This window comes from Bos indicus x Bos taurus, chromosome 23 (genome assembly GCF_003369695.1).
Source record: "Bos indicus x Bos taurus breed Angus x Brahman F1 hybrid chromosome 23, Bos_hybrid_MaternalHap_v2.0, whole genome shotgun sequence".
Taxonomy (NCBI): domain Eukaryota; kingdom Metazoa; phylum Chordata; class Mammalia; order Artiodactyla; family Bovidae; genus Bos; species Bos indicus x Bos taurus.
In genome coordinates, this window is record NC_040098.1 from 50,608,566 (window position 1) to 50,625,357 (window position 16,792).

The following is a 16,792-nucleotide window of genomic DNA, read 5'->3' on the forward strand; positions in this document are numbered from 1 at the left end:
AGCTGAGCTCTCAGGGAAGCCAAGTCCATGGGGTCACAGAAAGCCGGACATGACCGAGCACACAACAGAGCGGACCGCACACTCAGTGGCTCCCCGAGTGTACCAAGGAGGTGGCTCTCCCCGCGCTCCCCCACACACACGAGGGTTTTCCTCCTTGAACAGACTCCAAAACGGAGCCTCAGACGCAGAGCTGATCCAGGCAGAGGGGAAGAGTGGGGATGTGCCAGCCCCTCGTTGGCCCCTAGACCCGCCCGGCATGGACATGGGGCTGGACCTCCACCGCAGAGACACTGAGTGTCCCTGAACTTAGGACGCTCCATGAGAAAATGAGAAGGTATGGTTTTATTTTAAAAGCAAACAGGCGGTGAGGACTTGATGCCTGTCCTCAGAGCTCAGCCACTGGGCTAGGGTGACCACCCGGAGGAAGGGGAGGGTCACACAGGCCGCAGGGTGGGCCTGGCGCCAGAGACGGCCGCCCCGGGCTCATCACTGGCCCTTCCAGACAGGCTCTGATTGCACTTTCAGGGAGTTTTCAGACGAGAACTGGGTAAAAATTCAACCCACAGGGAACTTTCAGGAAGCATTCCCTGTGACGCTCACTCAGGATTCAGCTTCTTTTTAGTCAAGATTTCTCTCATGAGGACCTAAAGGAAATTTACTCATAGGAACACAGAATATCTTTAACGTTCAAAACATCTGGTGTGAAGAATCACCTCCCGGAAGAAGGGTAAAGTACGTTGTCTGTACTGAAGACACAGTCACCCACCCAGTGACCCCGCTCCAGGGATTTAACCAAGAACACCGAAAACATGGCCACGCAAGAGCACGCACACACGTGTTCACAGCAGCGTTACGCGCAGCAGCTAAACAAGGGAGTGACCCAGACGTCCACCAACAATGTGCAATATTCACACTATAGAGTATTATCCAGCCGAAAAAGGGATGAGGCGTCCACTTACCACTGTAACACGGATGAACTCTGAAAACATGCCAAACAAAGAACACAGAAAATCCACCCAGGCGATTTCATTTACGTGAACTGTCTAGAACAGGCAAACCCGCAGAGCGGAGAGCGAGTTACTAGTCGCCAGGGGCTGGGAGGAGCGTGGACAGGGGCAGGATTCCAACAGGCTAATCTCCTTCTGAAGTGAAGACAATGTTGAGGATCGGAACAGCGGCTAGGCTGCATAACAGGAGGATGTGTTTAATAAAATCTGAAGTACAGCACTTTCAGAGCACGCATTTTACGGTATGTGATCTCTATCTCATTTTTCCAGACACAAAAAAATTACCTATTCAAATAACAGAACCTCAATAGATAGTTGTTGATATAACATATATGTTTACATTCAAATTACATAAGTTACTGTAAGATTAAAAACAGTGAAATCTGAACAGTCAGATTACTATTCCAAGAGGGGAACATTACAGGTCAATGCCAATAGTAAGTTAGGATCTTACATTTATAATATTATTTAGTAAAGCAAACACAACCGTGTATAAACAGCATAAAGTATCATAGCCAAGCTGAGTTAATTTTAATTCTAGGAACTCAAGGCTGACTTGGTGTTTAGGGGGAGGGGATGAGGAAGGAGCAGAACCCAGAGTAACTGACTCGTTTAAAGGAACAAATGGGAAAGAAAAATCTCAACAGATGTAGGCAATGCAATATTAACTCGTGATAAAACACTGCTGGAAATAGAGTGAACCTTTTAACTAACTACGGACCCAATTCTGAACTCCACTGTATCCACGCCCTTTGCCGTCCCTGGGTCTCCCGCTGTGGACTGGTGGACTCTTGCAGCCTTGAAGCTGGAACAGAGACCCGAGGGATTGTGGACAGGAGCTTGCCCCTCTGTGTCCTGGATACCGCCACGAGACTGAGACCAGATCAGCCGGAGGAGAAGAGGCCCAAGCTGCTGCCCCCGGCGGTTCTGGCTGAGGCCGTTCAAGCCCCAACAAGGATTTTCAGTTTCACTCTCATCTGAAGTGGCTGCAGGCTGGGCTCCCGAGTCAGACCGCCTTGAGCCCTTCCTGGCTCCCCCGCTCACTGGCAGCTGCCCCACACGGCGACCGTGGGATCCGGCGACCGACGCACGTGAAGCACCTACCCAGGCCCTGACGTGCATCCCGCACACACTGGAAACACGCTACTCTTACTGCACACACAGCAGTGCAGTGCTTCTTTCAACCCACCTCTGGACCTAACTGCTGTATTTCTCATCTCCTCAGCTATGTTTCAGTACCAAACATGTCCATCTTCTATAAGCCTAGAATGAGGAAAGAGTAACTTTCAAGACTGTGGCTGTAGTTTTTAAACTGAGGTAACACCAGTTTATAACATTCTAAGTTTCATGTGCACAATGTTATCACCCGCCTTCTGTGCACCCTGCAGCGTGCTCACCAGCAGAGCCCGTTGTGTCCGTCTGTCCCACGCCGCTGCCCGTCTGCCCATCTTGCCCTCCTCCACCTCCCTTCCTGTCTGGTAACCAGCACCCTGTTCTATGTTGTCCGTTCATTTACACACACACACACACACACACACACAAATATTACATACGAATGACATCATATAATACTTGTCTCTCTTCATCTGTTTCATTTAGCACACTACCTTCTAAGTTCATGTTGTCTCAAATGGCAAGATTAGATTTTTAATGGCTTAGTATTCCTTTGTGTGAGTGTGAGCGTCTGTGTTTATGCCTCACATCTTCTTTATCCATTCATCTGCTGGTGGGCACTTAGGTTGCTTCCATACCTTGGCTACTGTAAATGCTGCAACGAACACAGCGGTGCATGTCTCTGACTTAGCACCTTCACATTCTTTGGGTAAATACCCAGAAGTAGCACAGACGGATCACAGCTCTGTTTTTATTTCTGAGAAACCTCCACACTGTTCTCTACAGCAGCTGCACCGGTCACATTCCCACCGGAAGTGCAGGAGGGTTCCCTTTTCGCCAACCCTCACCAACACGTGTTACCTCTCACCTCTTTGGTAACAGCCTTTCTAATGGGCACGAGGTACTACCCCATTGTGGTTCTGATTTGCATTTCCCTAGTAATTAGTGACGCTGAACATCGCTTCATGTATCACTATTTTTATCCTTCGATTACACCTTTAAAACTCAGGGTTGAATTCAGCACTAATATGTTCCTATTTAAAAATAAGTCAGATCTAAGAGAAGAGGTCCCGGGAAACGTTCAGCACTTCCCTGTCTTGTGGCTCTTGGACAGGCAGCTGAACGCAGACCTGGAGGGAGCCCCGTTGAGATCACAGACGCCCACCCAGCCGCCCCGAGGTTCTCAGATCGCATGTTAACGGCCTCATGATGACAGCTAAGTGACGTGCCCGACATAACTCTACAGCAAACAACCTTAATGATAAAACCATGAATTAGAACAAAGAACAGCAAACAGAACATGAAAACAAGAACTTAAATGATGCCGTTTGTAACAACATCCAAAAGTATTAAAAGAGAATCCAAAGGAATCAGCTAATGCAAGACATATAACGTCTCTACTCACAAGACTAAAAGACACTTGTACTGACTGTAAATATACCAATCTCCCCTAAATGACCAGTGACCGCAACCTCAGCTCAGACCCCAGGAGGGCTCTGTTCTCCTGGGGAGTAGAAACCTAAACCTGACCCTACCCTGGACGTGGACATGGACAGGGCCAAGAGTGACCAGGGCCCTCCTGAACAAGGACACGGGGGAGGACTTCCTCTACCAGACGCCAAGACCTCAAGACACTGCAGTTAAGACAACGTGGGACTGGCTGAAGGACGAGAGAACAGACTAGAAGCCTGGAGACGGACCTGCAGAGACAGCCCCGGGTATAACCAGAGGTGCTTATGCAGCAAGGGTGACGGTGTACAGAGCCTGACAGCTACACGTCCTCCAAGGCAGAGAGCCCTAAACACGAAAGCTTCTAGAAGACAGCGTAAGACAGCGGGTCTGGAGATGAGGAAAGGATTTAACAGCACAGAAAGCAACAGAAGAAACGGATAAACTGGAGTACATAACATTAAGAACTCCTGTTCATCAAAACACCATCAGAGAACTTAAGAACTCGTCCGCAGACTGGAAAAGGCCCACATCATAGCCCCCACAGAGGCCTGTCTCAGGCACTGTGCACAGAGCACACACAGGGCTTCTCAGATCACTAGAAGCCACTGGAATGTCACGCCAGGTCCTGTTCACGTGGAGATGTGAGGAAGGTCGACGTGCTTTCAGGACCATCAGGGGTGAGGGCCCTGCTTCTAGGATACCAGACTGTGCTCCCTGAGGGGAAGGGGCTGGTGAGGGCGAGGAGGAAAGAGCCTGGCGGCCAGCGGATGGGCGACCAGGGGCCTGCCCACAGCGCCCTCAGGCCAGACCCAGGCACGAGCCCAGCTACCCGTCTCATCTCCGCTGCCGGCGGCCCCCTCACAGCAGAGCCGAGTGTGGCATCGGAGCCCATCTGGCCCCAAAGCCCACAACACCTCCCACCTGGCTCTTCATAGCAGAAGAGTGCTGACCCCCTAGGCTAGACTGCCCTCTCTGGTCCAGAGTATTCACCAAGCGAGACCCAGGAGAGAGGGAATCCCCTGGAAGGCCTGAAGGGGATCACCGTTCAGTACGAGGACTATTTCCGAGCCGAGAATTATTCAACCAGACTTTGCGTCCGCGGTGAAAAGCAAGAAGTATGGCAATGTCATAGAATCACCGAAGTGAACTACTTAAGACGAGAATCACGGCCTGTGTTTAGAAACAATTCACTTAAAAAAGCAGTTCTGGGGCTGCTTGAAAGAAGCCACGTTTGCTCCAAACAGACACCTGTAAGTGATCTCTCTCCTTGATCCGAGCGGAGCAGACACAGGCAGCTGCTGACGGGGCCGAGGGGTGAAGCGCCCCCAGCTCGGTGGGAAATTACCCGCGCGCGCATCCTGACACCACGCTGTCTGCACTCCGCACACACCTCTCTGAGGGCGGGTGTAACATTCCTGTGAAGAGTGAGGCCCAGCCACCTCCACAGCCCCTCACCAGGGAAGTCGCTCCTCCTGGCCACCTCCACCGCTATTTCTCCCGCTTTGAAAACAAACGAACAAACAATAGCCTAGGCTCCCCTCTGAGCTGTCTTAATTGTATTGGAAACTTCAAAATGAATATGATGATTAAAAACAAATGAAAGCAATGGTAGTTTTAGGAGAAAAAAAAATTCATCTTGAAACCATATAATTTTGACTTTGATCACAAAATATCAGGGTCAATACTGGGGCTGCTTATTTTCCCCAAACTCAAGAGAAAGCAAAAATAAAACAAACAACCCTGGCTCACAGGACCGCCTTACAGAGGACATCCCCAGAATCACACGTGGTTTTGCTGCTTCTCAACCACCCCCAGCAAGAGTCTGACGTTTCCGGGGAGTAGAGTAACTTCTACGCTCTCAAATGATGAGAACTCACTCATACTCCTTGAGACACCTACACATCTGCTCAAAAGCTTCTTGTATCTCAGCTTTTTACTCCTAACTTCAGAGTCCTCGCCGCCTGGCTGTCCCCTCCAACAATCTTATGATCCTCTGTAACTTTCCATAACACACGCTGAAAGAGGCAGGCTTCCTTTCTGTACTTGGGGAAGCAAGACAAATCAAGCCAGTAACTGCTTCCCTCTTGATATTAACAGCCATGTCATCTTTAAAGACACAAAACCACTTTCTCAAAATTGAAACCGAGAGTCTATTCAACGCTTAGAAGAGGCACTCTCACACTGATTATTAATGAGGACTTTAAAGCCCACTATGACTGGATCCTTCGTATGACTGGATCCTTCGATCAAAGTTCTAAAATCAACAACTTTTGCTAAAAACAGGTGCAGCCACTATGGAAATACATTTTGGAGGCTCTTCAAAAATTTTAAATGTACAATTACCATATGACCCAGCAATTCCCATTTCTAGGTATTTATCTGAAGAGAATAAAAATGCTAACTCAGAAAGATACACACTCCCTTTTGTTCACAGCAGCGTTACTTACAATAGCCAAGACAGGGAACAACCTAAGAGCCCGTGGATGAACGTATAGAGCTGTGCGGTGTGTACATACACACACCTGCTGTGTAACACCTCAGAATTCACCACTTGCAGACACGGCAGAACTGTGGCCACGAAGGAGCTGAGGACACAGAGGCCACCTGTAAGTTACACGCAGACGTTCACCTGTGTGCAGGGCTGGCACCCCCCACACCCCCGCGGTGGTCATCAAGGGTCAACCGTAAGTAAGTACCAACCACCGTGAGATACCGATGTGTCTATGTCACTGCTGGACTTGAAAAGCTGGGTCCAATTTTTATGTGAGCTAACAATATTTTAAAAACCAGATAACTTCAGGCTGAGCAGCAGCCACCCAGCATTGGTCACCTGATTTCAAACCCCACCCCCAACGCTGGCTCTCCCCTGGCTGTATGCCAAGCCCCGTTATATATCCACATTATATACAGAAACGGTTATACCATTTCTATCTCACGGTTTCCAAAACTCCAAGACCTGTACTAAAAGGGAATACTTGGCAGTTACAGCAACTTCTCATTCGTAAAACTGAGCAGCACAGTTAACCTGTCCTCCTCCGTGGTGACGGCGATTAGGCTTAATGCCAAGAGCCTGGAGACAGGGAACAAGAGGAGCCTTGCTCCCGCCACACCGCCCCTCTCACAAGCCCGCGGGGTCCCATGGAGGCCGAGGTCAGGGGGCGTCCGGCCGTCCTACACTCTCCCACCTCTCGTGGTACCACTGTCTGTGCGAGCACCGCGCTGACGTCTCAGTCCTGCCGCCCCGTCTGACACATGACAGGTGGACTCACTCACGGGATGAGATGCAAAACCCATGGAACAATCACAATTGTGGGCATGCCTCCTGACGTATACCACGTCTCGTTAACTACTTGACTTGAGGGTTGAATTAGAACCAGAGATTGTTCCTGTTAAGGCTCTGATCCCTGTAGACTCCCAGAAATTGCCATGACGACAGCTATCAGGAGAATCAGTCCCGTGGGCTGGAGAGAGAAGGCTGCTGTCGAAAGTGGACCCCCACTCGAGCTGCCAGCCCTGGGGAAGAGAGGGGCTTCCAGACAGAGGACGCGTTTCAGGCTCCATGGCCTTCACCCCTGACCCAGACGGAGCCAAGTGTTTAATTTTCAAAATCAAACTTTAAGGCTCCTGACCGCACCCCCCTCAGGATGAAGCAGGTGATGGGAGAAAAGGCACCGGGACTCTCATCAGCTGCCGTAAACCCCTGAAGGCAGACGCCAGACAGGCCCACGCACACTACCCGCTGGCGTGGGAGCCCCCGTCCTGTGTGGGGCCAGGAGGATGTGCACACACTCGGGCTCAGACACGAGATAAGCGTGGTCCCCGGTAAGGCTGACGTGGATATAAAGTCTTCACATTTTGAAAAAGTTAAACTAGCCACCCTCTGCCCCACCCCCTCCCAATAGGCAAGGGATATATTAAGAAAATCAACAGAAAAATGAAAGCAAACAGGCAATTGTAACAAATAATGATACCATTTTCTACCTTCTCATCAGGCAGGTAGATTTATGAAGAGTTAACAGGTGAATGGGCACCTGGTCTTCAGGTTGGTTTAGAGATGAATTTGCACCCATCGCTCAAAACCTTAGGTCCGCTGTAGCCCTTGCATCCACCCTTGCTCACAGCAGCAAGCGTACAGCCTCAAACGACTCAGGAGAGCCGCCATGTCTACACGTGCGTCCACGTGGGTATAGACACACACGCGGGGGGCGGGGAGCGAGGAAGTGAGGCAAAGCACAGAAAACGGTGAGCACGCGGATCAAGGGCAGAGTGCTTTCCCAGCACTGTCTCCCAGCAGCCCCGTAAGGCGGAAATCATATTTAAAAAAAAAAATCAAGCTTACAGCTTAAAAAGAAGTGAGACAGAGATATGAATCTTAACATAGAAAGTTCTCCAAGATGTGACGTCAAGTGAGAAAGACAAACCCAAGCACGTTTATGGGGCAGGACTCCACGCTGAAGAGTACCAGCAGACAGAAAAACATCTGGACTGACACACGTCACATCATGAACGTTCCCTCTGGGGAAGGAATCGGGATTCTGAGGGGAGCGGTTGATGGTACACTGTCCCGTTCCGCTCAGGGTACTTGTCCCATTCACAGCATTTATGGATAACTTGTGGATTTATTTATTTATGGATTAAGACAGGGATATCAATAAAATACATTCACTTACAGGGAAAAAAACTATATAATGTGGTTCTCCCCTAAAGGACGCTCCGAGACGCAGGCCCCACCACCGCCCGTGCGTGCGCCTGAGGCCAGGCTCGCACCTAAAGGCAGAGCCCAGGACGCTGAGCAGGGCCGCCGGGGCCCAAGCACAGCGCCCCCTGCCGAGAGGCGCGCGGCCACCGCCACCGCTGGACGGCAGGCGTCACCAGAGACGTTCACGCAGTCAATAACCACGACCACAATAAGGATGGAGAGCTGTTCACCTGAGTGTGAAAACACATCCAAGATGTGTCATAAAGTTAAAAAAGAAACCTACGTGGCAGAACCGTAAGACAAGCAGGAGCCCACTGATGCATTTAAAAGATGCGCATGTCTGTATAGTTTCTGGAAGGAAAAGACTGTTAGCAGCAGTTCTCAGAGGAGGAGGTGGTGGGATGGGGGAGGCGGGACTTTTACCTTTTTTCTTCCCTTTGAGATGTTTTAAGGTATTACAGAAAAACCGGACAGAATTTTTTTTGCCAACCCAATACTTTATGTCTTCCTGTTCTTTAAAAATTTTAACTGTTAAAATACTTAATAAAAAGATATTATGAACACCTGAAGACAATTTTAATCAAGACTGAATAGGAACTAAATCTATAAGAACCTAAAATAAAGTAGCGGACAGTTAGATGAACTTAGTATTAGCGGACAATTATTTCCCATCCTGCTCCACAAAACCACGAAGTTACAAGAAAGCAGCACAGGATGGCACTGGAGCCCCCTGGAGGCACCCTGGCCCCCTAGAGTCCAGTTCGGGAGGTGGGACGGGGCCTGGGCACGTGCCCGGGTGCTGCTGCTGCTGCTCTGGGGACCACGACCCCAAGAACTGCGGGCACGGGAGCAGACACCACAGAGAGTGGGAAGAGAGAGAGAAACCACACGGTCACAGGGACCCCGAAGTGGGCTCACTGGTCAATGCTGCCCCGAGTCCCAGGTATCCCTGAGTGTCCCTAGAGACCCTCACAGGAGAGTGAGGGGGGGCGTCCCCCAGGAGCAGAGCACAGAGTGCAGAGGTCCGGCGGGGGCTCCTCCCGCAGGGACCCGGGCTTGTCCAGGCGGCTGGGAGCGTCCAGGACGTGGGGGCCCGTCAGACAGGAGATGCCAACCGACATCTGCTGCTTTCAAAGGGAAATCCCTCGTGTCGCACCCTTGGGCGCACGTTTAACTGACTGTCTGCTGCTGTGTGGCTTCAAACGCCCTCTTGTCCTGCGGGCACTCCCTGCGGTGGCCCCGCTGGGCCCCTCTGCACCCCAGTCTCCGGGCCTCTTAACCTCCCTGGGATTCAGCCCCCACTTTCAGTGCTTCCCACGCTTACGCAGTAAGCAGCCCCAGGCTGCCTCTGACAAAGGAGCTCTGGGCTTCCCTGACGGGCACAGGGGCCAGGGCCCATCACCTGTCTCACGTACTCAGCGCAGGACTTTACGTGCACCTCTCTGGAAGCAGCAAGCTTCCTCCCGGGTCCTTGCTTTGAATGAAAATGCTCACGAGATGGAAAACGTGGTCCGTTGAGGTGTCTCCTCAGTCACTTTCCTCCTGAACCTGTTGTTAGTAGCCGACTCTTTGCGACTCCGTGAACTGTAGCCCACCAGGCTCCTCTGTTCATGGGACTCTCCAGGGAAGAATACTGGAGTGGGTTGCCATGCCTTCCTTTAGGAGATATTCCCGACCCAGGGACTGAATGAACTCTCATCTCCTGCATGGGCAGGCATGTTCTTTACCAATGAGTTTGGACTTAAAATCCAGCTGCCAACCCTACACAGTAACACTGATAAAGTTTAGATGTCATTAGAAAAAAAGGTTTGCTAATAACATTTTCTCAAAGTCATACTTGTAGAATGGTGATCAACAACATATTTGAATTCACAAAAAACAAAGTAATGATAATATAGTTTTTAAAAGCAATTGCTTTTGTAGGATTCACCAGGCAATTAAAAGAGCATAAAAACAGAATCATTAACTTATTAATAAAATAGACTAGAAAGACAGCTGCACTGCCTAAATTTAAAACTTTTTCTATTTCTGAATAAAGCAATATATTCATCTTTTAAACCTCTGTTTCATACTTAAAATCATCAAAAACTAAACACATATGGTTAGTCTGTAAGAGTCACTGTGTGTGTGTTAAAATTCTCCAGAAACATTTACTCTTTTGGGTAACAGACATTTAAATATCTGTTGTGCTTGGTAGCAAAAATATCCCCCCACACGATTAATGTTTTGAATAGGAGATGGTTCGTTTCCCAATGACTCCACGAGCAGCGCTTCAATTAGTTTTAGAAAAACAAATCAGTGTTCTTGTGCAGCTCTAAAATTAACCCTGTGTTAAGAATGTGCGAACGCGGACCAACTCCTCAGAAGGGCCTCAGCCCAGCTTGTTGTGAAAGAGACACGCCAAGGGCGAGCACGGGCTTTTCTGGAAGGTTCTGTGCTCTGGCCCGTGGACCTGTCTCTGCAACTGCACCCGCTCCCGTGAGCATGACCCGGGGACGGGGCCACAAAGGATGACGCCAGCTCTCCTGCAGTGAGCACTGTCCTGCCCGACTCACACCCGCCACACGCAGGCTTGGCTCCGGCCAAGGGGCGCGGGGCACTGAGCCCCATGAGAGAAGATCCCTCCTGGAGCCCAAGTCTAGCGCCTTCTACGCATCAGGGTGACGGGAGGCGAGGCGCCCCGACCCCGACAAGCAGCCCCGACACCCCTGCAAGCCGGGCCCACCGCGGCCCTGCAGACACTCCCAGGGTGCTGCTGGCCTCCCCACCATCTGCACGGAGGGGAGGGTCTCAATTTGTGGTGGATTTGAGGGGGCAGGAGAGGAGGACGCTCCAGGGGCCCTGGGGAGTAAGTCACTCTCACCCCAACCCACCCCCCCCCCCACAGAACAAGATGAAAGGCCTGTGAGATTTTACGCTCACATGCCCCTTGTGGTTTTAACCACAGCCACCCTTACAGATACTGAACAAAATTTTTGAACTGGTCACAGTACTAAAAAAAGAAGTTACCAACTTTTAATTCAAATAGAAGCCACAGCACACCCTGCACAGAACTTAAGGCTTCTACTAAGGGCAGCCAACCCTGCAGAGCTGTGCCAAGAGCAGCACGTTGAAACAGAAGGGTCAAGACAGCTTTTAGTTTGGGACGATCAACCACAGAATCTGAGTCCGCCCACCGGGACCGTGGCTGCCTAGACCAAGGCAGAATGAGTGAATGAGTGTGAGTGTGTGTGTGTACACACCTTCTTCAGTTCAAAGGCGATGTCTCTGTCACGAGGATTCTGTATATGTGTCTTCCTAGAGCAGTGGCGTGTGAACCTAGAGTGGGATGTGTGTGTGTGTGTGCATGCACGTGTGTGTCTATGTAACCTAGAGCGAGTGTGTGTGTGTGTGTGTGTGTGCCTCTAGCCCGCAGGCTGCACGGGCTCTGTCACAGAGATTCTGTGTGTGCACGCACGAGTGTGTCTATATAACCTAGAGTGAGTGTGTGTGTGTGTGTGTGTGTGTGTACCTCTAGCCCGCAGGCTACGTGGGCTCTGTCACAGTGACTCCAGGTCTTGGAGTGCATGTGTTGTGTGTGTGTAACCCAGGGCGGGTGTGAGTGTGTACCCCCTTCAGCCCGCAGGCTATGTGGGCTCTGTCACAGTGACTCAAGTCTGTCTCTGCAGCGGGAAGGCAGACACAGACCATCAGCGTGAACAAACAAGGCTGCGTTCCAATAAAACTTTATGAAACAGAAATCAGAGCTTCTTACATTTCATGGCTCATGAAGTATTATTCCTCTTGATTTTCTCAAACATCGGAAGATGTGAAAACCGTTCTCAGGTGACAGGCCACGTTGCACAGGCCACACAGGGTCTGCCGCAGGCCCAGGCCCCATCTGCAGCAGCAGAGCCGGGCTCAGAGCAGGGCCCAGCATCTGCCACGCAGGAGGATGCATCCGTCTGTCCATCTGGCGGGGGCAGCCAGCAATGGTGCAGAGAACAAGACGGGAGGGACTGAGAAACAGCACCGATTCCTGCTCTGCTTGAACCCCACAAGCTCTGCGACTTGACCTCCCCATGAAATGGAGCCTTCTATCGGCCACCACCAGGTCTCGCCTACCCCCGAACCACTACAGCCCTTCCTGAGACCGAGTTAAAGGCCCGTGGCTCACACAAGCTCCCGGAGGCCGAGGGCAGGGAGGGGCAGAGCACCCAGGCAAAGTACGCGTCAGACAAACAAGCCTGTCCCCCTCCCTGGGATCCAGGCCCCAAGACCAAGCTGGGGGAACCCACCACGGCAAGACAGCCGAGTGGGGTCTCAGAGGAGCAGAGCCCCCCACGCCATCACTGTGCCCCGTTCCGCATTAGTCCACTGAGCGTGGCCCGAGGAACACGCACACAGTCCAGGGGCGCCCCCAGTCCTGCCCACGGATGGGGTGGGGGAGCAGTGGGTCCCAGACCAGAGGGGACCGGAGTCCGCGAGGTGAGGGAGGGCCGGGGCAGCTCCCGGCAGAGAAGAGCAGGTGCCCCGGAGGCAGCAGGCAGGCAGGGGAGGTCCAGCAGACTCGGAGGCACCTGCTGACCGAGGCGACGGTGGAGCAACCCATCTGGCGACTGGGGATGCCTGTCCCGTTCAAGAACGGATGGGAAGTGGATGGGGGCTCTCAGAGGGCAGAAGCAAGGGGACCGGTAAGAAAGCCGTGGCAGGTGAGAAGGCACCAGGACCCACCGTGAGGCAAGGCTGACATCAGAGAAGATGCAGCAGAATCCTGGAGGTGGTGGCTCACCAGGCTTGGGGAAAGCGCTGGGAGGGAAGCCGTCTATGCTGATGCCCAGATGTGTGACCCAGCGGTCGGGCAGCCCACAGGATGACCACCTGAGCTGCACAGTCCAGGGGCAAGAACAGCGTAAAAACAACAGAAAACAGCATCCGTGCTGAACGGACCCCTTCTCTGAAATAAAGATCCCAACAGCTGTTTCAGAGAGACCCCCCTTTCAGAGAGACCCCCCCGAAGTCCCAAAGGCTCTATTTGTGGTCGATACCCTCACTGAAAGGCATTTCTGGTTATTTAGATGAGCTGGGACAGTAAGAACCGTGACTTCTCATCAATACTGCTCACTTTGAAATTTCAGATGGATTCCTAACATGAGACCCAGTGTGTTAAGATGCATAAAAGCAGAAACTAAAGAAACACCAGCCACGACCTACCTAGAGGAGGGCGTTGTTTAAACCAACCGCAGGCGGTGGGCTAGCCTGCGGGCAGCCGATGGGACAGAGCCAGTGCTGATTTCAGAGGCCGACGCCCCAGGCTTCCGGTAAAGAGAGGACGGGCCAGTGAACTCTCTCCAGGGTTCCCACAGACACACCTGCTCTGTCCGGAGCAGGGCCCGTGGAAGCCCCCGGGATCAGGCCGGCCAGCTTGCCTTCTGGGGCAGAACCGCGGAAGTGAGGGGACCCCCACGCCCCTCTGAGATCGTCACTCACCTTTCCCGTTTACGGCCAGCCCTGTGGCCATGGCCGCCGTCACGGGGCCGGATGCCTGCGGCACCAGCGGGTGTATCCGGGGCCGGCTCCCCATCCGCGCCCGCTCCGCCCCCGGGCCCAGCAGGGCCCCGACCGGCTTCTCGGCCGCCGCCTCCGGGGCTGCCGTGTCCTCCGGCCCCTGCTCCACGGGGTCCGGCTTCTCGGGGCTCTCATCCTGAAAGCCGTCCACCGCGGTCCTGCTCTTGATGGGGCTCTTGGGCACGAGGATCTTGATGCCCGACCGGGCCAGGTCCATGTTCTTGCGGGCAGCCAGGCCCGGCGCGGGGCTCTTCCGGAACTTCTGGCTGGCGGCAAACAGTGGGCTGCTCTTGGCCTCGTGCTCCTTGCCCACCACTAGGGCTTTGGGGGCGGCCTTGGAGAAGCTGCTGTTGGTGGATCTGGAGATCTGCTTCCGGGCATTGTTCGGGGAGGTCCGGTTGGTTCTGGTGAAGGTGCCCTCCTTCTGCTTCTCGGTGTGGCGCCGGTTGAAGTCGTGGATGTACTCCTCGCAGTTCACCAGGTGCTGCTCTGGCTCCCAGGTGTCGTCCTCGCTGTCGTAGCCTTTCCACCGAACCAAATATTCCGTCTTCCCTTTCTTGTTTTTCCTTTTGTCAACGATCCTTTCAACCTGTTTAGAGAGGAAAAGAGAAAAGTATGAACACATTACCTGAAAAATAAACTGTGAGGGTAACTAATAATAATGGAACATCAGTTCAGTTCAGTCACTCAGTCGTGTCCAACTCTTTGCAACCCCATGGACTGCCGTACGCCAGGCCTCCCTGTCCATCACCAACTCCCGGAGTTTACTCAAACTCATGTCCATTGGGTCAGTGATGCCATCCAACCATCTCATCCTCTGTCGTCCCCTTCTCCTCCTGCCCTCAATCCCTCCCAGCATCAGGGTCTTTTCCAATGAGTCAACTCTTTGCATCAGGTAGCCAAAGTATTGGAGTTTCAGCTCCAACATCAGTCCTTCCTATGAACACCCAGGACTGATCTCCTTTAGGATGGACTGGTTGGATCTCCTTGCAGTCCAAGGGACTCTCAAGAGTCTTCTCCAACACCACACTTCAAAAGCATCAATTCTTTGGCACTTAGCTTTCTTTATAGTCCAACTCTCACATCCATACATGACCACTGGAAAAACCATAGCCTTGACTAGACTTTTGTTGGCAAAGTAAGGTCTCTGCTTTTGAATATGCTGTCTAGGTTGGTTATAACTTTTCTTCCAAGGAGAAAACGGAACATCAAAAACAAAAAAAAACCGTTAACAGGTGATGTAAATGGTCGTCCCCTCTGGAGCCAACCTGTCTAGAGACAGAACACTCGAGGTTCTAACGGTTTTCCTGAGATGAAGTCAAAGTGCTCAAATGTTAGGCCCAGAACATATGAACGTGAGTCACATTGCTTATTTTTCTGGTGTGATTCAAAGAGGGCCCTCTTTCTACTTTTTCTAACGAACCCTGAAGGCCTGAGCCAGTTTCATGGTCACAACTGGGCAGTGCTGGGCATCGCCCGCCCTCTGCCTGGTCATCGTGGCACCAACAGCAGGCGCTCCAGAAACAGCACCGCTGCGGTCTGTGCCAGGTGGTCCACACCAGCCCACTGAGCAAACGGGGTCTGTACTCCAAGTACTACTCAGAAGCACTCGGGTAGAATCAAAAAGGTCAACAGAGGACCTAACGCTTTCTTGGTAATCAGGTTATTTACTTTTCAAACTGGGTTTTAACTAGTTTTACGCCAACATCTTTAAAGGAAGATGCTGTTAATCTCTGAATTTCACGATCAGCACATCCCACAACAATTCATGCACCCTTGCCATGAAACATATTGCTATTACCATTACTGTGACAAATTCCACCACCTTAATTAATGTCCTACATGTTAGTAGGAGACTGCCTATGATTCATGTGAACAAAATACATTTAACATAAATGTCTCCCAAGTTCTTGCGGAAATACTTAGAGTCTGCTGTTATCTCTCCGGTCTACACAGAAACCACCAGCCCACTTCCCCAGTGGCAGCAGGCACCTCATCCCTTGTAGGCAGAGGCCTCAGCCACACAGTCGGCAACTCTTTAATTAAGGACATAGGTCTGAGCCATCATCAAGGTCTTCAGCAAAGTCACAGGTTAGGCCAGATGACACAACGGTGTACCTGCCCACCACAGCACGCATCGCCCGTTGGGAATGCTCAGCATTCCCAAACAGCAAAAGCTAAGTGCAGCTGGGGACACCTCCCTTATTGTCAAGACATCCCCCTCAAACCCTCCAGCGTATCTACCTGGGGCACAGAGAATCAAAGCCCAAAAACTACAGAACCTTTGGCCACCTGACACATAGAGCTGACTCACTGGAAAAGACCCTGGTGCTGGGAGAGAATGAGGGCAGGAGAAGGGGACGACAGAGGATGAGATGGTTGGATGGCATCACCGACTGGATGGACATGAGTTTGAGCAAGCTCTGGGAGCTGGTGGTGGACAGGGCAGCCTGGCTTGCCGCAGTCTAGGGGGTCGCAAAGACTCCGACACGACTGAGCAGCTGAATAACAACTACAGAAAAGCCTGAAGTTAAAAACACCTTACTGCTTCTGTGCAACAAGGATGAAGGGTAAAGAAAGGGCCTGTTTCAGCAGAAGGTAGACTTTAGACCCAGCAGATGACCCCCCATCACACCAGCCTCAGGCCTGCTCGGTGGACCCACAGGGTCCAGACGGCAGCGCGTGGAGCTTGCAAAGTGGCTCTTCTCCCACTCCTTTGATCGTGAAGAGTTGTGTTTAAGGGCGTAAATATTTCCATCCAAAACATGTATTTCTGGAAAATTCCACACAAATCAATTTCATGACAGCAATAACTTAAAAGTTTTAAATCTAAGGGACTAAAGAGATTACCTTGTAAAAGCGAACTATGTTTAATATTTTCTTTCTGTATCAATTTCTACCCCAGAAGCACGAGGGAGGCTGAACCAGGGGTGCCCGTTTCCCTCCCGCCCGTTCCCCTCAAGCTGGCGCCGGG

At 51.7% G+C, this 16,792-nt stretch overlaps 1 protein-coding gene across 1 annotated transcript in view; it reads right to left on the minus strand.

Moving 5' to 3' along the window:
- Positions 1–16,792, minus strand: part of CDYL (chromodomain Y like) — a 97,198-nt gene that overhangs the window by 20,513 nt on the left and 59,893 nt on the right. The window contains exon 2 of the mRNA XM_027524197.1: positions 13,741–14,407. Coding sequence (XP_027379998.1) covers positions 13,741–14,407 — 667 coding nt within the window. The remainder of the gene's footprint in view (positions 1–13,740; positions 14,408–16,792) is intronic.